Below are 27,607 nucleotides of genomic sequence, written 5' to 3'. Positions count from 1 at the left end.
CAGTTTGTCTAACATAGAGGTAAATGTGATGTCACGACAGCGACAAAAGCGATCAATCCCGATTTCCTCTAGAAGTGCTTTCACACCAAAGCTCTTTTGTGCGGTTCAAATGAACTTCAGTGCCCGTTTGGTTGGGTTTGTTTAGGCTGATGGTTTTAGACTTGGGTGCAGGCTTTTTAAAACAAAGTCACCAGAATTTCATTTCCCCATGAGGGTCCAAGTAGCTATGATGAATGCAGAATCGCATCCCCAGAACAATGTAAGAGAAACAAGTTAGCAATCTAAAAAAAGGTCTCTTTTTGTCCTTAGTCCTGACCAGGCTGCACCTCCAGAGCTGAAGAAGGGAAGGGCCAAAAACGGCACTTTCTCAAATGGCCACTTGGAGCTGGCTCCAAAGGCAAGTTGATCCCTGTAGAGCTCTGTTATGTTAAAATGTCCAGCTTTACAGCAGGAATAACATGTTTACAGCCAAAAAGGCCAACATACCTATTTTAGCATGCTGCCCATATCTCACAGGCAGAAAAAAGAAGTGGCGCACAGATGTTGCAGTATGTGATTTACTTTTGCTTCTCTGGTCTTCATGCTAAAGCCGGATCACCTGAGCTGACTGCTGTCTCAGATGAATTATGTATGATTTATGTTCTTTTTCATGGCAAAAGTGAGCATTCAAATACATATTACATGATGCAGTATCCACATACCAAGGGATGTCATCTTACATAACCCCTGTGCCTTGTGTTACAATGTAAATGCAGACTTGAAAGACTAACTTCTGCACATTTAAATTAAGCATAAAAGCAATACCGTGTTGCTGTCAGCTGCAGGAATATTATACAACTCACGTGGCCTGTGTGTGATTACATACTGCTACAGTGCAAAGATCTTGGCTGGCCTTTGATACAGTTAGTGCCAAGTGTTCTCCAGAGGAGAAGCCGACACGTCTTCTACATTTACAGTGCCACTGCATGGATCAATGGACCGGTCGCCTCCATTCTGCTGAACCATGAGAAACCATCAAGCACTGGTAAATAGAGGAGTGAACGTGGGGGGGTGATTGCTAGTGTGTATGTAAGGAAGTGCTCTTCAGGAGCAGTGTGAATGTTGACCTACTCCGTTACTGTTTGCCTTCAGTGGTAAAATCTACTACCGACACAGCAGTGGATATTCCAGGAAGTTATACATCTGTCACTATGGAGATTGAGCGTACAGATCAAACCCCACATCTGACATCACTATACGCTGGATCTTTCTGAAACCTGTTACAGAAAGTTCCAAAAAAAACACAGAAAAGAAATAACTTGGCAAAAGCAGCGTGGCTTCATTTTCTGGGTATTCCAGCGCTTTGAAAAGAAGCTGCAGCATTGACGTGAGTCCAATGGTAATGCCACCCACCGGCTAAGAGCAGAGAGTGTTGCCGCGAACCATGGAAACAGAACCAAACTTTAATTCATTCATTAGTCATTTAATGGGCTTTACAGCGCAGCCACTAGGAAACCCACAAAAGGGAAAAGCAATCGGTGTCCCGGTCTGTCCTCGTTCAGATTTGGCACAGGGGTTTCACACAGTCGTGCGTTTTCCGTCATTTAATAGATGAAACTTGGATGAACTTTTTTGTCAGCGTGTAATTGCAAATGAGCACAAAGCAGGGTTCCTTCGCCACACACACACACACACACACACACACACACACACACACACACACACACACACACACACACACTACTTTCTAAACTGTGTTGTGATACAGAGACATGAATGCACACAGATGTGCATGTGACAGTGAATCTACACTATAGTGAATGGTATTTGTAACGCAGGAATAACTTAATGACTTATATTACGCATGTAGTAGGCCTAACCAGTAAATCCTATTTTAAAAGACATATTTTTGTCTGGTTGCACAAAGGTTTTTTTACTGCTAGATTCCAAAGTAGCTACAATATTGGCACACTTACACACACATGCACATGCACACATGCACACATGCACAGCACAGGTTATTTTGTTCCTATGTCATCCTCACTGCTCCACACACTCTCTGAATGAACCCTGCGCACTCTTGCACACTTTTCTGCCAGCACAACTTGTAAACTATTGAAAAGGAACAATTCCTTTGGACTTCTTCATGGACGACCTAACATACACCAGTGAGCAGAAGGAGGGCACATTTGCTTCGCATATCCCCTGTGGAGAACGTAGTGAACTAACATGAATCCACCAGGGTCCCCTGAGGGTCCCATGAGGGTCCCCTGAGGGTCCCCACTGGGTTAAAGTGTCTGGGAGTAGCCACGGGCTCTATTTTGCCCACTCTCGCCCTCTTCCTTAGCCCGTGCACAGCGCCATGTTGAGGCTCCACCGTGGATGCAGCGGGCTGCTCCGCTGGGCGAAACGTTACAGAGGCACACACACACACACACACACACACACGGGAGCGGGGCTGTGTGTGGGAGAGCTCACCTTTGCGATCGCCTTCTTGTACCTCATGGCAGCTTGTTCGATAAGGCTGTGGACTTGTATATTCCCATCTCCGCACGGAACGACCACCCGGGTCCTCCCGAAGCACACCGTCACTTTCATTTCACCTCGGCTGCGTTAATTCCAATGAGGAAAAAGGCGCGTCTGAACGGCGAGAACCATCCCCGGTGTGCGGCAAACTAAATCCCCGGTAGTTGTGAAGAAGAGTCGCAGTGAAGTTGTCTTTGAGTCCTCGCAGGAGAAGAGAGAAGCCCAGCATTGGATCCAGCGGCGGAGCTGGGTGGCGTCCTCCCTGCGCGCCGTGTTGACTCACTTACAGAAACTTCCCAACAAAAAAAAACGCTCACAACGGAGGGAGAGAGAGAGAAGGAGAGAGAGAGAAGGAGAGAGAGAGAGAGAGAGAGAGAGAGAGCACAACTGGACTGACAGTGCGAGTGCGCCCACATGTCAGAGCAGGCTCTAAGAATGTTTCCAACACCAGCCAATAGGCTACAATGCAGGTTTGTAGCTGAGGGCAAACCCATCCACACTCACTTTACAGTTTATTGCGTTCTTATCACAGAGAGTTGCGTAACACCTATGCTGGGTTTGTTTGTCACGGTCTAAGAATGGGATCCTTGGAAAAGTCAATTGTTGATTGTTGATCGCATTATGCTGTAGTGATATGAATGCACTAATATACCTTAAAGCTCCTTTATTTTCGGTATGACTGGTGGCTTCTATCCAGATTCCAGAGCTCCTTAAAATAGTGATGATCCATGGCCGGACTAACCTGCCAGAGGGCCCCCTCATAGGGGCGGCAGTAGCTCAGTCCATAGGTGACTTGGCTGGGAACCGTAGGGTCGCGTTCAAGTCCCTTTGTGGACCATGTATGGAGCGTGGACTGGTGGATGGAGAGGTGCCAGTTCATCTCCTGGGCAGTGCCGAGGTGCTGTTGAGCAAGGCACCGAACCCCCAACTGCTCGGGGCACCGGACACTGGCAGCCCCCTCGCTCTAACATCTCTCCTTAATTGCATGTATAGGTCGTGTTTGTGCATGTGTGTATTTCGGGCCTGTGTGTGTAACATGAATAATAAGAGTGAAAAAATTCAATTTCCCCCGTTGCGGGATAAATAAAATTCTTCTTCTTCTTCTTCTTCTTCTTCTTCTTCTTCTTCTTCTTCTTCTTCTTCTTCTTCTTCTTCTTCTTCTTCTTCTTCTTCTTCTTCTTCTTCTTCTTCTTCTTCTTCTTCTTCTCATAATCTTTACACCAACCCATTGTGCCCACAGTGCAAGAGCCTAACCAGTGTATCCCTACTCTGGTTGTGGCACTGTGTTTTTGTTTTTCCCTTCTCTGGAGTGTTGCTTTTCCTCGGGTTATCCGTATGCTTGTGTGTGCACGATCATTTAAAAACTTCATTGCAACACAAACAACCTGGAACTATTTGGGCTCCTGAGGGTCTGGGGACCGGGGAAAGTTACCTGCTCTTCCTATAGTTGGTTATCCTGCTTTACCCGGGGCAGGTGCCATGGTCTAAAGAATACTAGGGTGGCCTCTACCTCACTGGGTAGAGCATGCGTCCCATATATTCTGAGGCATTCCTGGGCAGCGAACTGGGTTTGAATCCAACTTGCAGCCCTTTACTGTGTGTCATCCCATTTCCCTCTCTCTCTTTCTCTCTATCTCTATCTCTCTCTCTCTCCCTCTCTCTCCCTCTCCCTCTCTCTCTCCCTCGATCTCTCTCTCTCTCTCTCAGCTGGAATAAAAAAAATTAAATCACAGTTGTTTTCCTCACTAGAGCAGTGATACTCAACTTACGGCCTGCATGCCAAATCTTTTCTGCAATAGGACACTGGGTGGCCCGTCGACCATTTTCCACTTCACAATGAATAAATTGATTCACTCTGGGATTTTTCTTTTGTACTTTAAATGTAAATATATAGATAGATAGATAGATAGATAGATAGATAGATAGATAGATAGATAGATAGATAGATAGAGGGATAGAGGGATAGATAGATAGATAGATAGATAGATAGATAGATAGATAGATAGATAGATAGATAGATAGATAGATAGAGGGATAGATTGATAGATAGATAGATAGATAGATAGATAGATAGATAGATAGATAGATAGATAGATAGATAGATAGATAGATAGATAGATAGATAGATAACTTTATTTATCCCCAAGGGGAAATTAGGTCATTGTAGCAGCGGTACAGAGCAATCAGAAGTACTAAAAATAAGATAAAATATAAAATACAAAATATGAACAACAATAAAATAGAATAAAAATAGGACGCCAGAGTGCACAAGAAAGCATCAACATAGAGCTTATCTATTTTTTTAACAGTGTCAGGACACACACTTGACCTCAGTTATCTTGAAAGTAAAGAATTTCATAGAAAAGCCTTTAATGTTTATTCATTTTACGTGGTGAAAATTATAAATGTTGCCACGGATGCCTCCTGTTATTTTGCAAAAGCGGGCCCCGGGAAAAAGCAAGTTTAGTTTCCCTGCGCTCTAGATACATTCTGTCCTGATGTATATCTATCTACCTGCTGTACAAACATTTAATATGGGATGGCTCTGAATTCAGACAATATGTTATCAGATGCACACCTGTGAGTGGGAGTTATGGTTAGGTACCCCGAGGGCTCAAGCTCAGGTTAAGTACAGCGTGTCTGTTGCAATGTTACCACACTTGGATTGGATGTATCCGTGACTGCCTGGATGATTCAACACATGGAACATTTATGCAGATGTTGAACTTCAGTTTGCGTAAATGAGACTGTATGAGCAAGAGGCACACGTATATGTTCTCGGATGGAGCCGCTGAGATCTGCACTTACCCCTGATAGCAAAGCACCTATTAATGTTATGTATACGACTAAATTATTGAACTGCAATGCAAAATGAGAGCTGGGCCTGAGGCTGGATCTACGGTATGACCCAATTCACTAATAAAAGCTGCAACCTTTCTGCGGAGCTTCACTCGCTCCCTGCAGCTCATACTCTTTATGATCCAATGGAGTCCAAGTGAGTGAACATGAACACAAGGGCAAGATGGACAACCCCTTCTCCAAACTATACTACCACTGCTCAAATATTTGTCCCTGTTACTCTGAGTGCTGTTTTTCTTGCTTGAGCATAGCAAGAACCTAAAACACACATACTATAGACTATTGCTTTTCTTCAGACATCCTGAATTCAGGGCAGGACAGTTGCAGGTGTCTGGACCTTGTGGCGCAATGGTAGCGCGTCTGACTCCAGATCAGAAGGCTGTGTGTTCAAATCACATCAGGGTCATATATGTATCAGAATATAGTCTTAATCTGAAATTAGATTTATTGAAGAATAGCTGTTCTGAACTCTAGTAGGGACACCAACTTCACAACTGCAGCTCTCATTTGTGCAAGTAACACTCCCCCTAGTGGCAAAAGCACTCCATCAGCAAGCACATTACAGAGCATTTGATTGCTTTCTTTACCTGTGCATTCCTGGTGCAACATGGACATTTTACTTATATCCTTATTTGTGCACTTCCTGTCTGTTTTTATTTATTTGACATTATGTCTTTCCACTGAAATGTTCCTTTACAATTTAATTCAGATGAAACAGTCTCATGTGTTGCTCAGTGTATGATGGTAAAAGCTTGTTTTTAAGGATACCAATGAGCACATTGAACTATCCCTCAGGAAACAAATCACTTATTTACTACCGACTGCTACAGTGAGATGAGTCCTGAGCCTGGATTGTATAATGTCCACTGCACATCAGGAATGCAGGGAGGAGGAGACGGTGGAAATTAAGATTGGGGCTGATGGCCTGAGAGGTTTAGTGTTCCTGCTCTGAAGAGTGAAGGCCCTGTGTCTCACTCAGGACATGGCTGTACTTAAATGAATCTTACTAACTGTTGTCTTGTGGCTTTTGTAATTTAGTGTACTGCTGCATGATGGGAGCCTGTGTTTTTCTCTGCCACTGCTTTAGTTCAGATGTAAGGAAATTACAACAAGATATAAAATTAATAGACCATGCCATGGAAGGAGGGAGTATTTACTGTGGTAGTTTAACATTAGTTTGGGTGTAAAAGGTCCCTTTAACACCTAAAGTAACATTTCGGGTCTTTTTTTTATTAGGTGTATGAAGCAGGTTGAGGTGCTTTATGTAAATACTGTGAAAGCTCTCAATCCACAGAGAAATGCACACGTCCCGTTTTCTGAAACTGTGTCTTTTAAGGATCTGTCAGGACTTCTGTATAGTTGTGATGTCACAAGTATAATATATACAGGTAGAAAGTGCAGCTACAGTGCTGTTACAGCCGTTCCCCGGCTGCAATGACGGTGCAGAGACAGGCACTAAAACGGAGGGTGAATACATGTATATTCAGACAGTATTAGAAACATAAAGTGTTTCTGAACATTAAAGAATGTAAACATGTTTTGTGAAACCTGTATAATTATAATAACAGAGTGAAAAAGTAGAATTTCCCTTGCGGGATAAATAAAAGGAATTCTTCTTCTTCCTCTTCTTCATAAAAAAATGAAAATGAGCATAATACGGAACCTTTCATATAACTATTTCCCCAGGCTGCAAATATTTATGAATAACGAGAATATTCATTCATTCATCTTCAACCGCTTATCCCGGGGTTGGGGTCGGGGTTGCGGAGGGTGCTGGAGCCGATCCCAGCTGACATCTGGCGTGAGGCGGGGTACACCCAGGACAGGACGCCAGTCTATCACAGGACACATAGAGACGAACAGAGACAGACAACCACTCACAGCCAAGGGCAATTTTAGAGTCATCAATTAACCTAACACGAGCATGTCTTTGGATTGTGGGAGGAAACCAGAGAACCCGGAGAAAACCCACGCAGACACGGGAAGAACATGCAAACTCCACACAGAAAGGCCCAGGCCGGGATGCGAACCTGGAACCTTCTAGCTGTGAGGCGACAGTGCTAACCACTACAGAATAAACATGCAAATGCGTACGGTTATGATGCATACACAGTGCAACAGAATTTCAGAATGGGTTCATCTTTCCCTCACTGTTGGATAACGCTAATTCTTCTTCTACAGGCCGAGAGAAGAGTGGCAGAACAGATGGTAAACAAAGTGTTGGTGTGTGCGTGTGTGTGCGTGTGCGTGTGCGTGTGCGTGTGTGTGTGTGTGTGTGTGTGTGTTGTTCTGAGGTGTTACTTCCACTGCAGACGTGCTGCTACATGATCCTGGGAGTGAAGGAGGTCATTCCTGACACATCGCTCTGTCACCACAGACTTACCTCACAGCTGGAGAATTCAGCACTCACATACTGTACACACTGATGCATTCATTCATTCATAGACATGTGTAATTTACGGCCTTCCTATGCCCCAGCCAGCACCATCTAATACCACCTTTCTGTATATCTCTATTGAAGGTATACCGTGAGCCTGTTATTGATAAAAACATATTATAAGTGAACATGTGAGAGGAATATATTCTTTACAAGTGAACCTGATCACGTGTCCTTGGTTGCTTACTCATTAGGTCTTATATGAAGCAAGAACTTTTATGAAGAGAACAGGTTGCAGACAGAACATTGCCACCATAGTTGCTGTCATTGTCATATACTGTCACCTTGGCTGTGCTTGTTTCTGCTGTTCTGTTGTATTAACTGCCTTAACATTTAAGTCATATTCACATTACTATAGATATAATTATAGCTACTGTTACGCTTTGGTTGCTTGCATCTCTGGAAGTGTGTCTGGCTCTGTCTTTGTGTCTGTCTTTGTCTCTCTCTGTCCATCTGTCCGTCTTTTCTCTCTTTCTCTCTCCTTTTCTTCCTCCCCAACCGGTGCAGACAGATGTCCGTCCTCCACAGAGCTGGGTCTGTCTGACGTTCCTGTCTGTTATAGGGAAGGTTTTTGTTGCCACCGTACTCTACGGGGGAATTGTTGGGTCTATGTAAATCATAAATAAGTCATAGAGTGTGGTCTTTACCTACTCTGTAAAGTGTCCTGAGAAAACCTTTGTTATGATTTGGCACTATAAATAAAATGGAGAGATCTTATCTCCACACTGGCCTGGGAACGCCTCAGGATCCCCCAGTTAGAGCTGGTTAATGTGGCCCGGGAAAGGGAAGTTTGGGGTCCCCTGCTGGAGCTGCTGCCCCCGCGACCCGACCCCGGATAAGCGGATGAAGATGAGATGAGATGAGGACAGACCTCATCGCGGTGTGACAGTTTTACTTTCTCATTCTTGCACAATCCCTCACCAGACGGCTCCATGCGTGTCAGAAGATACAGTAACGAGTTGGTATGTCATGCCAGTAGATATTAAAGAGATACACCCTAAAACACCACAGATGAGTGGGTTGAACTCACACTAAATAATGTCTAACATGACTTAAATCACATTTCTGCCATCATCACAGTCTGGTACAAGCTAAGGAATGTGCATTCCCCCCAGTAGTATAGGGGCTAATTAAAGTTTCCCTCACAACACCCATTTGCAGCTGTCACCACAGCACCACCACTTTATAATAAACCACTAATAGCTCAAGGCAATACAACACTACAATCTCACCCTACCCGAGAATTATGCAGCTGAACACGGGACATGTTGTAAGACTTTAAGCTGCTAAGCCTCAAAACAAACATCAGGATCTTTTCATGGCTTTAAGTGTGTATGCATGCATTTAAAACTCACATGTCCTCCAACCTGCATGTTAAAATGAGCTTCCCTTCTACACTAATACAGTATTTGTGACATCTAGAAGGCTCCATCTGCTGCTTCCTAAAAGTATTACACTGTGTCTTCTCTCCAGGAATCTTCTTTGTTTGGATTAAGTTTTAGCCTTTCATTGCTTTGTTTGTGGGGAGTGGGCCCAGTGCACACTGTGACCACAGAGAATGGTGTTAGCACTCTAATTTTATGGATTTGCAAATGCTGCCAGCTGCTGTTTTACATACACTTTCTGTCTCGCTAGACCCCCCGAACAACAAAACACTCATTTAAAATGAAAGCGTCATATTGTGAACATGACATTTACCTCTGCCTAATAAATCTAGTATAGATGGCCTCATGTGACATCAGACTTTTGATTTCACAGAAACAATAACTTAAAAAATGATGGTATGAAGCTGTAAGTGATGTCTGCTTCCTTCTCCGGTAATGTCACTTTCCTATCTCCTTTTATCTGACACGGGGTTTCCATTTAACACCGTGACACATTTTGAAAACCAGAAATCCTCTGAAAATATGCCAGTAAACTGACCTGTCCACCAACATTACCAACATTATTGTATGGCAAAAAAATAAGGTCAGGGCAAGGTTGGTAAGTCCAGATTTAACCGGTTGATTGTGTTTTCTGCCCAATACACAGACAATGTGTTGTATGTGTAAACAATATGTGAGCAGGGAGGGAAAACACAACTCAGGTCAGACAGGAGTGGACTTTCATATACTGTCGATAGGGCCTGCTCCTGCACGGTAAACAAATCACTTCAGCAGTGTCAGGTCAAAATGATGCATACTTAAGTTGGCTGATGTTCCTGTTTACAGACTATCAGGTTGTAATTTTTCGATTTGTTGTGCAGTGAAGCAGAAGAAATGAATAGGAATGAAATAGAGGCTATGATGGTGATCCAAATAACTAGGGATGTGATTTGACTAATACACACACACATAGGAAAGATAAATATGTATACCTCAGCTACTTTTTAACCTAGGGATTTTAGTGGATAAATCCAGTCCTGCCTCAATGTTGTTACATTTGTGACTTTGGACTTTGACCTCATTGTTCACGTCACTGTTGTGCTGTACTCTTTTTGCAACTGGAGGTTTCCCGGGAAGCCTACCTACAATATCGCTGTATTTGACCTTGTGGTGCAATGGCAGTGCATCTGACTTCAGATCAGAAAGCAGCATGTTCATGTTGTGTCGCGGTCAGGGGTTTTCACACCTATTTCGTTCATTGTGAGATGTGACGATCACACTGTCCAGTCCCTTCCAGTGACTCATTGGTTTGTTGGACACATCCAGTGTCTGAAAAAGCCAACATTGGGAATTTCCTACCTGGGGCCCGTCTCTAACCACCCATCTTTTTACACAGTCTCATTGCAATCTCTGTTACTTCCATTCCAAATAATGTGAATATGATTAAAATATCGATTGCACCTGCATGGAGTTGCTTTCTCCATATAACCCTGTGGAGCTCAAGCAGACAAAACTACATATTTACACATATTGGTACATTTGTGTTATATAATGCAACCAGACACATTACAGTCTGGAGAATAACTGAAAGCTCACTCAGCTAGATTAGACGGAGGAGCATCTTGCAATATGCTTTCCCCTTGAGTCACATTGACAGCAGCATGGACAACGAGTGTATGTAAATTCACATTGAGCATTAATGTATCGATCATATCTTTCAGAGGGTCACACCTGAAAAGATATGACCCCGACGTGATTTGAACACGCAACCTTCTGATCTGGAGTCAGACGCGCTACCGTTGCGCCACGAGGTCCTGTATATCTTAAATTGATGTAAAAGGATATTATCAAAATCCAAAGGATACTGTGGTACGTGATGCTTTCTTGCTTGTTTGTTTGGTTTGGATTAATACATTACATAAAAAATAAACATGGCGACTTTGCAAGGCATTCTTAAGGCTTCCCTCTCCCCGTAGGAGTCTCGTGAATAACTCAACCACAGGGTGCTGTACATGGGACCATATTGTTTTTTCTTCCTTCCTGATAAATGAGATGTTCTCCCTCGTTTTGGCCTGCGTGCTTCGTCAGCACCATGGACAGCTGTCAGTACAGCAGCTGGCTCACGGGCTCACCCCGCGAGTGCTGTGGTAGTCCTGAATGCTGCGTACTAAACGCGCATGTGCGCATGACGCAGAGACTGTAGCCTAATAACCTTCAAATGTATTATAATTATCATTTATTTACTCAGTAATTCGCTATTACTATACGATTCACTTCGCTACATTTAATATTTATTATTATTTAAGCTAATTTTAAAGTCCTTGGAGAGGATGGGAAAGGTTTCCACGATAAAAGTAGGGCCCAATGATGCTGGATGCTGCTTCAGTTCCAGCTGGGTCCTGCTGTTGCGCACGCTGGCTTACAGGGAGACTTGAGTAAAAGTGAGCCATTGTCAATGTTATGAATAACGCCTGTGCTTTTCCTACTAGTCTGCTGTGGAAAATGCCTTGTCTTGTGGGTTCTGTCCACTCCGTTGTTCTCTGGTTTCATACAGACTGTCATGTCTCTTTTGGTTGCAGGAGATTCCTGAGCCAACTTCTGTGCTGCGATGACGTCATGATGAAACGACCTCCAGTGTGCAGCGGTCTCACAGCAGATGCGCAACACAGCCATTGTTGTTTGGAGTTTCAATGAGCTCCTTTGTTTGTTGTTTTCACCAGTTCGGATCCTCAAGTTGTTCTCTCACATCCTCCTGTCAGGGCGGCACTGAAGCCGGTCCCTTCCACTGAGTCCAGGGGCGGGCAACTCCAGTCCTGGAGAGCCACAGTCCTGCATGTTTTTAGGTTTCTCTCTGCTCCAACACACCTGAGTCTAATGATCTGCTCGTTATCAAGCAGCTGATGCTGGTCACAATTTGATTATTGGTAGACTCAGGTGTGTTTGGGTAGGGAGAAACCTAAGACATGCAGGACAGTGGCTCTCCAGGACCGGAATTGCCCACCCCTGGTTTAGTCAGATGACAAATCACTCCATGCAGCTGCCGATTGTTTTATGCAATTATTAGATATTTGATTTGGGGATATTGGTGTTATTGCACTCAGCTGGGACCAATGCACTGCCTGATCAGTTGTCTATATTCTAGCCTTGTTGGCACCACATTGTTTCAGCTCAGACCCCAAAAAAATGGCCAAGACATGGATACACTTGACAAACGTTTCCATAAAACCTTTCAGTGTTTTTATTTATTTATTTGACAAGCAGCAGGATCATGTTTGTCACCTCATTTTTTCTTTACATTTGAAAGTAGATACAATAGTCAGTATACCAGTTTTATTACAATAATTTTTTTTCCTAACTTCAGTACATTTAACAAAGAAAGGAAAATAAACACACAACAACTGCAAACGTGAGAAAAGAAAGCATGTTTTTTTTTTTTAAATGTGTAGCCACCAATATGTCATTGATGTCACAACTTAACTCTTTCCCCGGGTTTCTTTTTTTTCCTTTATCATCGGTCGACTAGTATGTTTATCAGCTCTTTCCTCTCAATCGGCGATAGGCATCTTCTTTTTGTCGTTTGACGCACAGGTGCGTGGCACTGGTGATGTTGTAAACAGCTTAAAATCAGAAGGTGGGCGGGGATGGGAGGAGGGTCTTGTGGGTGGTGGTGGTGTTAGCTGGCTGTCTGACGTGACATGATGACCTCTGCTCGTTTTTCAAAGGTGGAGGCACCAGTCCTGCTTTTAGTCACCTCGTAGAATCACGGCAGACAGCGACAGTCCAAAACCTAAATGGATGAATGAGTCTGTTTTCGTTATTTATTTCATGTTTGAAACCTGCATCTGACGGTCAGTCACGCAGGCGAGTGTTTTGTGTGGAAGTGCTCCCTGGCTCGGCTCTTCTGCCTACGCCACGTAGCTGTACTCGTCTGCCGAGGTCTGGCTTCGCTCGATGTACTGCTTGTCGATGAGCACCTCGATGCACTTCTTGATCATGCTGATACTTGGGTTGAACCTGGCTTTGGACTGATTGATGACCTGCACACAGGGGTGTTTAGGAAAACAGTGATTAAAAAGTCCATCTAATGTAACAAACAAGGATGGAGGAATACAGCCACCCTCTGCTATATCTGTAATATTTTCACAGTTCACGTGATAGAAGGCGCTGCAGATAAGCCACTTTACTGTATGTGCACAGGCACTAAAAAACGTTATTTTCATGATATGTGCCCTTAAAACACTGTTGTTGCTTGTTTAATGACCATCAAAAGCATAATTTAGATCTAGGTCCTAAAACTGGAGGATATCATCACCACCACTGAAATTGTTTACACAATACTGAACCATAAAAAAAAAACTTTAGAACAGCATATCACCAAATTCAAAGTAAATCCCAGAGACAGCTACACCAGTAGGGTTTGCTGCCTATTTGAGTTGCATGCATGCTCAAGCTATTTGCCTATTTCCATTGAAATGATCCAGAAACCAACAAATAAAGTTTCACCTCCTGGATGAGGGCGTTGTGTCGGAGCACCTTGCGGGCCTTCATGATTCTCACTATAGCAGCTTGTAAATACATTTTGCGGTCCTCGTCTACGGCGCTCCTCGTCTGCTCCATCTCCTGTTGATCAGGTATGAAAACAAGGTAGAGGTTTAAATATCGACATAGCTGCAAAACAGCAGGGTAACTGCAAGGCTTGGGAAAGTATTCAGAGAGATGGGTAACAATTAGTCTAACCTGTGGCGTGTCTTTCTGCATCGACGTTGTAATCTTGAACTTTGTCCTTTTACTGGTGAAACTCATATTTAATGAAAACGTGGACTCGGTTTCAATCTCCTCCTGTGAGAGAGCAGAGCCAAAGACATCCTGTATTCAAATCATCATCATTGCTTTCCACATGGACAAGGACCCAACGAGGCATCCGGTACAAATCACTTCCCAATCGATACCCATTAAGCAATGACAAAACAGCATGCGGAGTTGTGTATGTGCATCAGATCCCACTCGTGGCCCAGGGGAAGCTCAGACCTTTTGGGAGTCGTGGTTGAGCATCTTCACGTCCAGCAGGGACTTGATGGTCTTCTGTAGCTCCTTCTCGTTCATCTGGGTGCCGTCCTGCAGCTCCTTGTAGGTCACCGTCTGGCTGTTGTTGAAGGCCAGCAGCACAGCCATCTGGTAGGTGGTCACCATGGCAACATAGGGCTTGGACAGGTAGTTCATCTTCACCTCACCTGTTTGAGATGAGACAGGCAGACAGATGAATGGTGGTACATACGACAACTACATAAGTATTAACCCTTTTTTTAAATATAATGGAATATTTTATAGTTTTTTTATTCCTTCCATGATGAAACCTGATATGTTTTTAAAATGTTATAATGGGTATTGTGATGCACCACATCTAGGGCTCTTCAGTAACGTTGGGCGAAATCAAGGCATTTCATTATACAAGAGTATTTCAAAAATACAAATCACAAATGTATGATTTTCAAAAAATACAGATGCTCCTCTTTTTTTTTTTTGAGGTGGCACTGTAGTGCATAGCACACGGCACCAGAGGTCAGTGTCTACTGGTGGAAAAGGCAGCTGAGATGTGAACGCTGCAATCCCTCCACCTGACTCCCTGATGCTGGGAGACTTTGCCGGGGGGAGAGCAGAAAGCAGACTCCAGAGACAGACCTGATGTCAGCTACTGTAGCACCTTGATTTAGTAAGGCAGACTCCAGTGGTGGGGGTCACAGCCAGCGGGGCTATTTTCTATCTATTCAATATTCTATCGACCATAAGAATTTATACCCAACAAGACGTGTCTACGTAGGCTTATTGCATATGAGACAAACGTATTGTAGGCTAGACATGTCATACATGCAGCTCAGCTTTACATTGTTTTTGTCTTTCTTTTTTAAACATAAATACCGTTACATACGTCATACCCCGGTGAAATGTCAGGAAGGTATGAAAAATTAGATACCTAATCTTCAGTTGCAGTCCCACATTCAGATATTCACTCAAACCGATGCATCTATCCATTCAAATCTTAATTTTCAATAGTGTATGTGTTTGTGTTACCTGTGCAGAGATAGTGCAGCCAGGTCAACTTCCTCCCACTGAAGTGCTGATTATAGAACAACTCAAACTGTAAAAAGGAGGTGAAGACAGAATACATTTTAATCAGTGTGGACCTACAGTATAACTTACGTTCAGCTGTGCTCAGCAGTAGTAAACTCACCATCTGCACGCTCTTCTCTAGTTCTTGAGGGATGGCGAATGTGGAGGAGGGGACGTGTGTGAGGGGCCAGGCTCCAGCCTGCAACCACATGGCATTTACCACAACATTACACATTTGTACTGAAAGCGTGGGAACAAAAAACATTTGATGAAGCCAGGGTAAATATAGCGATATGTTTGAAAGCACAAATACCTGATAATGCTCATAATAGTCTAATCTTATGGCTGTTGGTATGAGTAAGGTTTGTGAGCCACATCAGAGTCCTCCTCACCTGTAATACATAGATCTGGAAGCTGATGCCCAGGTCCACCACCGTCTCTTGTGTCTTGATGAAATTGTTGAACTTGTTGTTGAGGTCAGCGCTCACGCTCATGTCTGTGTACATTCTGTGGAGTTTGCTTGTGAACTCGTAGCCACAAGCTTGCTGTGGAAATAAAACAGGACATAGGTTACTTACACAGAAGGCATTGGTAGTGTCAGACATAATATCACAAATTGGGCTGTGACATTCTCAACTTCTCCTGCGGTGATTTGGGCTCAACAGTGTAATATGCAGAATAAGTGCATACATGGTATGCAGATTAATACACATAATGCAGAACCAAATTTTGAAGTACGAATTCCCCCCTGAGGGGTGCTGAGGGTAGCATGGGTGCTGGGGTTAGCATGGGTGCTGAGGGTGGCATGGGTGCTGAGGGTAGCATGCGTGCTGAGGGTAGCATGGGTGCTGGGGTTAGCATGGGTGCTGGGGTTAGCATGGGTGCTGGGGTTAGCATGGGTGCTGGGGTTAGCATGGGTGCTGAGGGTGGCATGGGTGCTGAGGGTAGCATGGGGCGCTGAGGGTGGCATGGGCGCTGAGGGTGGCATGGGCGCTGAGGGTGGCATGGGCGCTGAGGGTGGCATGGGCGCTGAGGGTGGCATGGGCGCTGAGGGATAGCACACCAAGTGGATTGGCATATGAGTCAATAACAGTGGCCAGAGTAAATGAAGGCTGGGGCTAGAAGACCCTCCTGTGGGTTCCTGCTCAGCTACAACAGCAACAGAGAGAGAGTTGTGTATAAGATGAGGACGGTGTGTTGATGTTGCTCTGCTGTTGTAAGGTATGTGAACGGAAACACATCCAACACGTTAACGCACATACAAACTCATAACACAGATGTGCTGATCACTGGGATGAGAAAAAAATTAAACAGGAGCCCAACTCCTTAACCTTTAGACGGAGGGATTCAAGATAAATTACACCCTTAACTCCTTTTCATTATAAAATTATCTAACATTCAATACACATGCACTGAAGTGTAAAACAAGAAGGACCTGGCCTCGTTAAAAAAACCCTCCACCAAATCGGTTGTGCGGTTGTAGTGCATCTCCACAGTGCTAGAGAAAAGTCTGTCTGCACAAGTTAGCCTTCTGTGATGGGGGAAAATATGTTCTGGCTCGTTTGTATTTCTTTAAACCAATCTCACGCGTCTTGGGCGCCCAAACAGATAGCAGAGATAGAGGAAGAGGAGGAGAATGCCAGCTGACATAAGCAGCCAATAGCAGGCTTTATCCCAACAGTCTACATCTCGTGTCAGACAAGCTTGTCAATAGCGTGATATTGCAATATTGTGGTAATGTTCAGCTTTGCATTTACCTTTAGTTTGTTGATCATGGCTTCTTCTGAGTCCATTGACAATGATAAACCATGTATTAACCGCTTTGCTAGCATTCTGGCATAAAACTGTGGAAAAGACAAAAACAAGAGTTGGAAAAACAGAATGTCACAAGAGTTTATTATATTCTAGCACAAGAGGGATTCTGGTCACCTTTTGAAAGATGTCCTTGTCGTCTATGTACTTGAACACTGTGATGAAGCTCGTCAGCTTGTCCTCCACCTCATTCTCTGTCATTCCCTTTGCAGACTTTTTCAGCAGATTGTCACAGTATTTCGCCAGCTGCATAGAGACACCAGGAGGGACGTGACCTGGTCAAGGCACTGTGTATAATACAAATTGTGTGTGTGTGTGTGTGTGTGTGTGTGTGTGTACTCACCAGTTCAGGGGCTTTACAGATGGACTTGGGCTCCCTGAAGTTCACCACAGACGTCAAAGCCTGAAAAAGAGAAATTAAATAAACACAAAAAGAATATTACCACATGTATCTTATTCTACATTTATAACTGTGGTTTTGTAGTTACGGAAAGCACACTAGAAAAGGGAACTTGCTAAAAACCTCACTTTTGCCATATAGTCAATGTGAAGCTGTTCAGTGAGGGAGCAGCTATTACGGCGTGGGGTTTATTACCTTGTCGAGTGCACTCATGAAGTGCTGATCTCCATTTAGAACTGTGTTTATGAGCTGAACAAATTTACTGTGAACCTCCAGGACTGACTCCACAAACAGGGTTGGCATCTAGAGAAGCCAGGAGAGAGGGCCAAAGTTGTATTAAAATAAACGATTTGCAGTTAATGTAAACAGATGAAAATTACATTTTTACAGTAGTTAAAATCATTGACATGACAGCATTGCTTTCATCCAAAAACACCAATAACAACACTGAACAAATACATGGTCACAGCTTAACTTGACAATGATTTCTGAATTAAACAAATAAAAATGGCAAATTAAGCTGTCAAACAGGCTGTCTTCAAGATTCAGCAGTACAGCAACTGGTGATCAACAGGACAGAATAGTTATTCCAAGCCCGGTATGAAAAAACAAAACATGATTGTGGAAATGCATGTCCCAAGCCCTTCCAAAGTTATATTGCAAAAAAGATAAGTAGCCTGAAAACCCAATATGCTGTACGTACAAGTGTAGGCATGTATGCACACTAGGAATGTCACGATATGAGATTTTGATATCACTCATGTTATGTGACGACTCGCAAGATTTGTTTTCACAGGGCAACAAAGCAGGAATAGGGCGCCCTTCTACGATTATTCAGAATATGAAACCATGACATAATGTAACCACAGTTATGGCAAAATCGATTAATCCTGACACCCCTAATGCACACACACATACACACACACGCACACGCACACAGTGCTGTGGTACTAACGTTTTCCTGAGAGAGGTTACTGGTGCCTCGTATGCCCTCGTTGTGGATATGGATCTGCAGCTCCTGGATCATGTGGGGCAGCCCGTTGGACACGGCTCGCAATAGGGTGTACATGTTGGCCATGTCTAGACAAAACAACACACGCAGTTTGAGCCCAATACCACAAGACAGTGTGTATATATATATATATATATATATATATATATACACGTAATATCTTGCTTCTTGCAAAATAGATCCATACGTTCGGACAAAAAGGAGTGTAGTGCACTGACCCTCTCTCTTCTCCTGTCGAATAATGCTCTGGCACTCCCCGTGCAGGAACTGCAGGTGATCTGCCACCATCCTCTGCTGGCATTCATGGATGACTTTGGCATAGGAGCTGGGGTGCAGGTACTTCCGACATCTCATCTCCTCGTCTTTCAAACGCCCCAAAACCTGGAGCAAGAGGAAGATGGAAAAGAGAAAGGCACAAGTGTGATGTATCTGCAAATGTATCCGCATAAGTTTTAAATTTTTTTAATTATTTTATTTTATTTTAAAAATACAATTCAAGTTTTATTCGTCATATGTAGGTAAACAAGGTCAACGGTACAATGAAATGTAGAGAGAACAGCACTAGTCTCCGCAACAAGAGCACTAGTCATATAAAATATCAAATATATTTCCATTTATACATTTTGAATTTTTGAAAACAATCTTACAAAGAATTTAAAAAGCACCAAACTTAGCAAAAGTTTAGTCTCAACAGGAAAAATGATGCACACTGGACTTTCCTGATAGTGGAACCCTGAAGCAACAATCTAAATTTTAAAAGAACCTTTTAACGAAAGGTACAAATCACACTTTTTCCATTTAAGGCCAAACTGCAAATTGCTGCTTGCATCTATTAATTGCTTTACTTTAGTGTAAGAAAAATCCTAGGCGTGTTAACTGTAGGACCATGTTCTGTGGTGAGACACACAAAATAATTAAGGAAGGGAGAGAAACAGCTGCCTCCACACAGCTATTAACTGGGTCAGATAAGCAACAGTGATTGACCCCCTGCAGACAGGAGGGGACTGTGCTGTACTACAGAGTCTGTGGCTGCTCTTTCACAGTCATATCACATACCGCCCTAATGCCTGGTAAAGCTTTAATGATGATCCTGTCTACAGGCTGGAGAGATAAATATATCAGAGGCATTTGATCATTGTCTGAATGACTTAACAAGAGAGATAGATAGATGGGAGATGGAGAGAGAGAAAGAGAAGGGTCATGGCAGCTGAAGTTTCCCAGGGGTCTGTGATCTCAGCCTTAGCAAGTTAATGGTAGAGCTAATACTCAGATTAAAACGCTTATGTCACCAGACTGACATGACCTGGCAGTTCACACAGAGGCCTGGGATGAATGTACACTCATGTGATGGATGATGCTGTACACAAAGATACGCACACATCTTAAACTCAGCTCAAGCTGCAATCTGGCTGCAGCTGAGCTACATTTTTGAGTTCTCCCAAGCAGAACAACAAACTACTCAGAAACAAGCATATGACAGTGTTACAGCAGCTCACATGGCAGCTTCAACATACACAGCATTCACATACTGGCATTATCTGCCAATCTAGCATACCTTCTCCATATACTGTGAGCAGTTGGATTCTTGAAGTAGATTGGAGGCTTCCTGTTTGTAATACTCTCCCGTTTTTGACAGAAATGGCCCTTCGAAGATTTCCTGATAAAACTGCAACACAGGAAGGGGGTAAAGGATATAGTATACCATAACGTATCAGGCGGCTACTGTATATCTTGTGCATAATGAACAACAACAACACACAAAGATGGTAAATAAAGACATTCAGCAGCAGTGACCCAATCCTCTGGGTCATTATTTGTCGTCTCACCTTTAGTGGGAACTTCTTCTTGTACTGTTCAACATGAACAAAGGAGTTGATGACCCCGTGGATTACCTTCTGGTTGGGGTTCTCGCCACAACGATCACTGTAGGACACCAGGAAGCTTGTGTTAGGTCTTGTGTTTTTAATGTGGGAATACTGTTAAGTGTAGCCTCAATAGTGCAGCCCAATTAGACTACAAGTCCAGACACTAACACATGAATCACTAGAAAACTTGTGCAATAATGATAATAAAAAAAACGAGTGTGCAATTCGAATACAACGACTAAATACACTATCTCTCTTACCTCTACCACTGCAGAAAGCCAGAATTATTCATTTTAGACAACAAAAAGTGGATTTCAGAAAATCATTTCCTGTGGCTCAGTTTGTGTGCAAAACATACTTTTTGATTTCATTCAGCAACATCCGGATCAGGACTGCCTGCAGGGGCTCGATCATTAGCTTCCTCCACATATCTAGCGCCAACTGCAACGATAAAGGAAAAGACAGCATATAACAATAGTGTTAATAGATCTGGGAGCAGGTCATTGTAGTCAAATCTTGACCTGGGTACTGGATTACAGAAATTTACAATCCCATGTCTCTGTGCATGTGCTCTCCTTTCTTTTATTGTACAACCCTAGGAGGTGTGGAAGTGTCAATGTGTGGGGTTTTTGTTTTTATACCAGTGCAAGAACAACAATAAATACCTCTCCAATCTCCATGAGCGGCTCGTTCATGTCCACTCCCCCGTAGCCGTACTGTAGGTCTGCTTCTGTTAGTTTGTTCTTCTTGATGAACTGAGTGTTGAGATACCTAAATAAAGTGGGGCAGGAAGGCAAGATGTTAAAATATCACGTGTATCGACACTGTCACTCACTCACTCACTCACTCACGGGTGTCAGGTTAGCCAATGCAAACAAACAAATGAAAAATGGAAACTGTTAATGAATATTATAGTGAAAATATGTCTTAATGTGTCTTATGTGTGTGTGCTTAATGTCTACATATTAAGCACACACACGACTTGGTATATTAAGCTGTTTTGAGCTGTGTTTTTAGGGTTTATAAATGGCTGCTTCTTTCTTTCGTTCCCAGGGTAGTTCGTTTCAGCCAACTTCATGGTTCCAGTGGCACCAATAATACCCAATAATCCTAGGCAAACTGTGGAACTGATGCGCTGTATTCATGTTTTTAAACCCAACATTAGTACCTGAAAGTTCATACTTGTAGTTTGGGTTTTTAACAGAACATGCATGTGTATATGATTTAATGTAATAAAAGACACACCAATTTCTAGTACTGTCTGTCTGAATATACCTATATTCACCCTCTGTCTGTAACGCTCTGTTTTAGCGCCCGTCTCTTTAAGACCCCCTCCTGAAAAAGCCCATTTTGCTGAGTTTTCAGGCCTTCCACATCTGCACTCTCTGCAGCGTCACTGCAGCTGGGGATGACTGTAACAGCACTGTAGTGGCACATTCTACCTATATATAGTAGTTTCTCTGTAAATTTAGTATTTTGATACTTTCACAATAATTGTATCTGCTCAACCTGCTTTATAATAACATAAGTCATATAAATCTTACTTTTTACAATATGGGACCTTTTACTGGTCAAACACACGTTATTCATATCTATTTTTTAAAGATTGAACACATCTTACTAATAATAGACCAACAGATTAAGAATAGATCACATTAACAGAAACATCCCTTCTTAATCCTGCATGAATTCATATATTTTAATATTGATCATGAAACCATTTTTCTTTGTCTCATGTCAAAAAGATCAGGGCACTAAAATCAATGACACTTACATCACCCAAGTCTGTAACTCTACAGAACATTTTAGCACAATGTTTTGGTTTTACAGCCCACACATTTGCCATGGTTGTCTCTCACTGCTCTGTTTAACCCTCGGTGGGCAGCAGTTTGTCGCAAAGAAGCTCTGATAATCTCCCGTTGCACTGCCTGCCCAGCGCCAAACAGCGGACAGAAAAGGTCATCTTGTTAAATGGTGAACACACTTAACAGTCACGGCAGCTAGAAGTTAAGGAGTAAGTGAGCAGCTGATGGCTCTCATCAAGTTGATCTATGTTGGCTGATTCAGTCCGCCTTAAATGATGTGTCGTTTTCACAGCCATCTGCCTCTATCAGCAGTATATCAATCGAACTCCACCGGATTCTCTCAAACAGTAAAGCTTGGACGCACATAAAACACCAGCATCGAGGGTTAAAAGACCGCTACTGTAACAGCTAGTGTTGTTGACTTGAGTAACACAAACCATGAAACCTGGAGAGCAGAATTGTGAGTGAGGGTGCCGACAGTTTATTTTGATTCAGTCGGCACTACGGTCCAACGCTACCTACGGGATCATTTGTGTTTGACAGGAATGCAAACGCACGCATGCATACTCGCAGACATCAGGTAAGGATAATAGGTGACCCTCTTCTATATTAAGAACCGAACACTACTGTGTCACCACTTAAGCCAACCAAGAGTCGCTCTCACTCGCTCACACTGACATAATAAATTACAAAAGCATATGCACAGACAGTCTGGTGGGAAGTACACATAAAAATAGATCTGAGAGCTCTCCGAGGGAGTATTGATTTAGAATGGATCAGGACGCACCAAATTCCACTTTGCTCTTCAAGGTAATATTTTAGGTGTTCAAAAACGTATGCTGGCTTGTGATAAAATTAGTTCACTCTGCATCTAAGAACCTTGACAACACAGAGCCAATTTAAAAAGACAAGAGGCTGACAAAGACAGACACCTGCTTTGGCTCACAACTTCTGTTAAAAGCTGTACTTGAACACACCACACTGACGACAGCCAACAGCAGAATGAATTCAGACATATCCTTCATTTGTACTTAAAAAAACACGGCAGAGACAACAAAGTAGACAACGCTTTTAACGATATTGTAACTTTAAGGAAACAGTCTCATCATACTGTACACTTAGACTACAAATATTGCAGTGTCTCAAATTGGATACTTCTGTTAGTACACTTACTGGAGTACACTGTATGTACTTGTGTAGTGCATAAATTTCGGGTTGTGTTGTCTCACATCGCACACAGTCATACACTTACTGGAACTGCTTCTATTTCTTCAACAGGCGGAGCATTACCATCACCTTAAGCCAAAATATGTTGGCTTGTTTTCTCACTATCTGACAACAGTATAGCTGTACTTAGAGAGGAAATGTAAGTTAGACATGTGTTTTTTCTCTCTCTGGAAGAAACCACGCTCTTTTATATTTTGTCATTTTTCTTTTTCTTCATAAATCAGTGCTATTGGTCACCCTTTACGTCTGTGTGTGGGTTTTATAAAGTTTTAACCAATGAAACATATTAAAAAGAGCTTAATCTTGTTACTCCGTTGGATCCTCAAACTGTCAGCAAAACCTCAGATTCCGGAAAAATGACAATGGTTTTGGACACACACCCGAAAAGCAACGATTTGTACAGTCAAGTGTTGGCTGTTTCATTCACAACCGCTGCAGCTTCCTCGCCCGCCGTTTTCTCATAGTAGTGTCCAGCGTTCTACTCAACGTTTTGACTGTTATTAGTGCACCACCCAGTCACTCGTATTGCACTGTATCTTTAAATATTGTCAGCATGAATGCACTAAGCACTCAAAGTAGTAAGTGAAAGGGTGAGAGTATGTGATTTGAGATACAGAATGTGTCTCATTATAAAAACTGTTTTTTTTCTTCAATTGTGATCTTTTATTTGTGAAAATAAAGGTGGAGGAGAATAAAATAAGACAGCACTATATGGTGAGTTGGTATCATCAAATACTATATCAGCCAAGTAGAAACAAAGACCACAGAGGGCAGTAATGTTACCTGTACAAGCAGTCCATGTAGTCAGCTCCTTTGCTGTACTCGTCCCAGTATCTGTGGTACATCACTAAAACCTTCTCCTCTGATTCCAGGACTTTCTAAAAATACACACACACAAGCAAGAATTGTGTTACGGAAAGAATGAGCATAATGCAGGAACAAAAGAAAATGCACTCTAAAGCTTTTAGAGATTTAGCGAGCGCTTACCTTGTATAACTGCCGAACATGATTCTCAAGAAACACCTTGGTCTCTGTGTATAATCTCTCGCCCAAAGGCTCTGGGTATGCAACGCACAAGGCATAGATGTCACTGATGTTGGAATTTAGGACAAATAATGGGGACAAACATGAATTCGTCATATACAGAATAAAAGGGTAGTATGTATGTAATACTAGATATAGGCTTGCTGTATTAGTTAGTGATTCTCTAAATTAGAATACTTAGCCTCTGCCTGAACAAACAGCTCGTTTCACACTGACGTTTATTTTTAACTAAAATGTATTTATACTTTTTGAAAAACGCAAATAGCCATATTTGCTGTTAAAAGGTCCCATGTTGTACAAAGTGACCTTTCTATGAAAAAAAATGGCGCGTCACTGCCAATCAGAGCAGACTGGGATTTTTTTAGTAGGGAGGGGGATCAAAGTACAGGTATATCCAGACAGACGGTATGAGAAAAATAATGTTTTGGGTTTGTTTGTTTGTTTTTTTACATTAAAGCATGTAAACGTGTTCTAGTAAAAACCCAAAACACAGGTATTAACATTGAAAAGGAGTATAATATGGGATCTTTAAAGTTAAATACATAAAGCTCTATGCGAGCTGGCACCTGCTTTACTGTACTGTGCAGCTATGTGACTCCCTGTCCATTAAGTCTCCTCCCTAACTTAGCATAAGCCTTTTGTCGCAGTGTTAATTTGAATATGGAACGAGTTGGCATAGGATACGAGAACCGATCATTCCACGTGGCTCTCTCCACGTAGTCGAGCATCACAACAGCCTTGATTGTCGTCAGTAGCTTGTTCCATGTCTCGTCAAAGTCCACCACCCGCGGCTTTAAGGACATTGTACAGTTTCTCTTTCTGCCTGATCAAAAAAAAAAGAATAACAGGAATACAGAAGTGAGCAAAGGAATTTAAAAAATCAATACATGCATTACTTGACTCTTGGATTCAGTTTCTTAATAATTATGTAACGACCCAACTTCCCATCCTGCAGTTTAGATTGTTTAAAGCAAACTTAATGTTTCCTTAGTGAATGGATTACACTTAATGAACTAGTGAACCAATAGCAAAACAATGGAAATACACTCCTAAACAAGGTGGCAGACTAAACACTGTGATTAAAAAAAACATTTTCAATTCATCCTTATGAAGCTTGTTGCACTAAATATATAGTATTTACAATACTAAGTCAAAATGGATGGTCACAGTTTTTAAAACAAGATTCATCATTATAAGGATTGGAAAATATAATGTTACACAGATGTCAGGATATAGGACAAAGTCTACATGTACATCAACACAAATGAGTGCAACAGCCTGCTTCAAATCAGCTGCTCACATTACTATAGTAGCAACAGATGAGATCAACATTGTGCTCAAGTTCATGGAAGTATGGCTAACGTTCATCCACAGTGGCCACATTGTATTCATCAGACATCCAAGCTATTGGAGGAGGAGAGACCGCTGCATATAACACTAATGCAACTTCTATATCTGTGCCAGAAGAATCACAGATCACCTGCAAGTAGGAGAAACTAGGCCCTGGGTTGTTTCTCGTCATTCATACCATTTGACTGCACGTCAGTGAAAAACATTGCAACATCATCATGCAGTTTTACTTTCTATCCAATACACATATACCGATATCCGCCTTTCGAATAGAAGTGTTAACGTTACTAAATAAACAGCCTTCCTATGGTCACGATAAAAGCAGCCAACTACTTACTAGCTAGCGGAATGCCAATCCCAAAATAGGATGGCTAGCTAAAATGCTAGCTAGCTCTTCGCTAGCATGCTACTTCTTCCTGCTCAGGTCCTGACTGTTGTCGGCTCGCAGCTAACTGTTAGTCAGCTAGCAAGAAGCTAACAGTAGCTCCGCTATCGTTAGCAAATGGTTATCTTCTTTGCAATTTCCCCACATTTGGACTGACAGCTCGGCAAAACAGGGTGCTGTTGTTAAACAAGACGTGTTAGTGATGTCAAGCTTTAGCTTCTGAATAGTACGTACCTCTGTTGAGTGTTTATTTGTTATAAAAGTCAAGTTTCTCCGCTGTCACAGGCTTGATTTGTCTCACTTACAGGTCTTTCCTACCTCTGGGGTTATACCATTGTATTACATGGGGGTGTGTTGTGAACAAGGGTCAATTGGTCGTCATGCTTTTTTGTTTTTTTTAGCATAGTAAAGTGTCTTTGGGATATTTTTAACATTCACTAAATGAATGATATGTAAATAAATATATATACTGATGAGAATAACACCAAACCCACACAAATCCAAGCCACAACAACACCAACTGATCCATGGTATCGCCTAAAACTACGGAAACCTCATAGGAATTGAGTATTAAACCTATGACTGCAGACGTTAAGATAAATTTCATATAAACCATATAAACACGGACATGCTGCAGGTCCTAATGTATATGAGAAGATAGACTAAACACATTAAATTGGAGTAAACATGTGTGCGCATTAGTTACACAACTAAAGCGAATCACTAAGTAGATATTTGAGTTTTCTATGTCATATGATATTTTTTTTTACAGAAATCCCCCACCGTGAATTGACACAAACATGACGGTTGTTGTGGGAGGGGAATATCAACAACAAATGAAAGTGTGGTGAACGCTACTTTTGAAACCATAGGAGCTTAAAACACAACACAGGTGGCTGCCTGCGTTTACCTAGCGTTAGCGGTGTGACCTGAAGACCAATCAGCCAATCAGAACAGCCGAAATGCCTAACGTTCTTTCGTGGTTGCTAAGATTTTAAATAATGCTAAGTACTAACGTTTATATCATTTATACGTTAACGTTACATTTTTGCGATCTCCTTCAAGCTCACCAGATTGCACACCACAGGTACAGCATATTTAAAGTCAATGGAAATAACTCAACTTTTTAAATAAGTTGTTGAACGTTGGTTGGTCAACGTTAGCTTTTTAGCCAGCTAACGCTAGACAGTATTACAGATTTAAAGAGCAACCTTTGGTACAGGACACTAGCTAAAATGTCAGTTTTAGATACCTTGAGGGAACTCATCCATTGATGTGATTTTCTATTATTATCTAACAGGAATATCTAGATTTGTTAGCAGGTTGTAACCAGCAGAGGGAGCCACCCCAGGCCAGTGTTTTGAACTGTTACTCCCATAGACTGTTGTCCACTTTCCTCAAACAGGAAGTGACATTTTCAATGTTAACACCCCT

At 42.3% G+C, this 27,607-nt stretch overlaps 2 protein-coding genes across 4 annotated transcripts in view; both read right to left on the bottom strand.

The window, feature by feature from the left end:
• LOC310963228 (partitioning defective 3 homolog) overlaps positions 1-2,773 on the bottom strand; it is a 365,271-nt gene extending 362,498 nt beyond the window's left edge. For all 3 annotated transcript variants that reach the window (XM_083935934.1, XM_083935936.1, XM_083935935.1), the window contains exon 1: positions 2,458-2,773. In XM_083935934.1, coding sequence (XP_083792060.1) covers positions 2,458-2,577 — 120 coding nt within the window. In that variant the 5' untranslated portion in view covers positions 2,578-2,773. The remainder of the gene's footprint in view (positions 1-2,457) is intronic.
• Positions 2,774-12,429: 9,656 nt separating this feature from the next.
• On the bottom strand, positions 12,430-26,493 carry cul2 (cullin 2). Its single transcript, XM_083935866.1, has 21 exons — positions 26,408-26,493; positions 25,123-25,261; positions 24,382-24,484; positions 24,178-24,272; positions 21,028-21,133; positions 20,721-20,803; positions 20,324-20,420; positions 20,053-20,163; positions 18,716-18,878; positions 18,441-18,565; positions 17,681-17,788; positions 17,429-17,488; positions 17,203-17,331; positions 17,031-17,117; positions 15,666-15,818; positions 15,395-15,472; positions 15,235-15,301; positions 14,194-14,396; positions 13,903-14,004; positions 13,669-13,785; positions 12,430-13,202 (listed from the first exon to the last, which is right to left on the bottom strand). The coding sequence occupies exons 2-21, from the start codon at positions 25,239-25,241 to the stop codon at positions 13,071-13,073; spliced, it is 2,238 nt and encodes a 745-aa protein (XP_083791992.1). The 5' UTR covers positions 25,242-25,261; positions 26,408-26,493; the 3' UTR covers positions 12,430-13,070.
• Between the last annotated feature and the right edge of the window lie 1,114 nt (positions 26,494-27,607).

Source organism: Echiichthys vipera (assembly GCF_963691815.1).
Source record: "Echiichthys vipera genome assembly, chromosome: 21".
Lineage (NCBI taxonomy): Eukaryota > Metazoa > Chordata > Actinopteri > Perciformes > Trachinidae > Echiichthys > Echiichthys vipera.
Note: the sequence above shows the minus strand (reverse complement) of the source record. Positions and strands in the feature narration are given on the sequence as shown.

Excerpts from the sequence above, each read along its gene's own strand:
- cul2 (XM_083935866.1), bottom strand. The coding sequence starts at position 25,241 with ATGTCCTTAAAGCCGCGGGTGGTGGACTTTGACGAGACATGGAACAAG. Across the intron at positions 17,332-17,428 it reads TCTGTAAAGCCCCTGAACTG|CTGGCGAAATACTGTGACAA; the intron begins GTGAGTACACAC and ends GTCTCTATGCAG. Across the intron at positions 13,786-13,902 it reads TGCAGAAAGACACGCCACAG|GAGATGGAGCAGACGAGGAG; the intron begins GTTAGACTAATT and ends CCTGATCAACAG.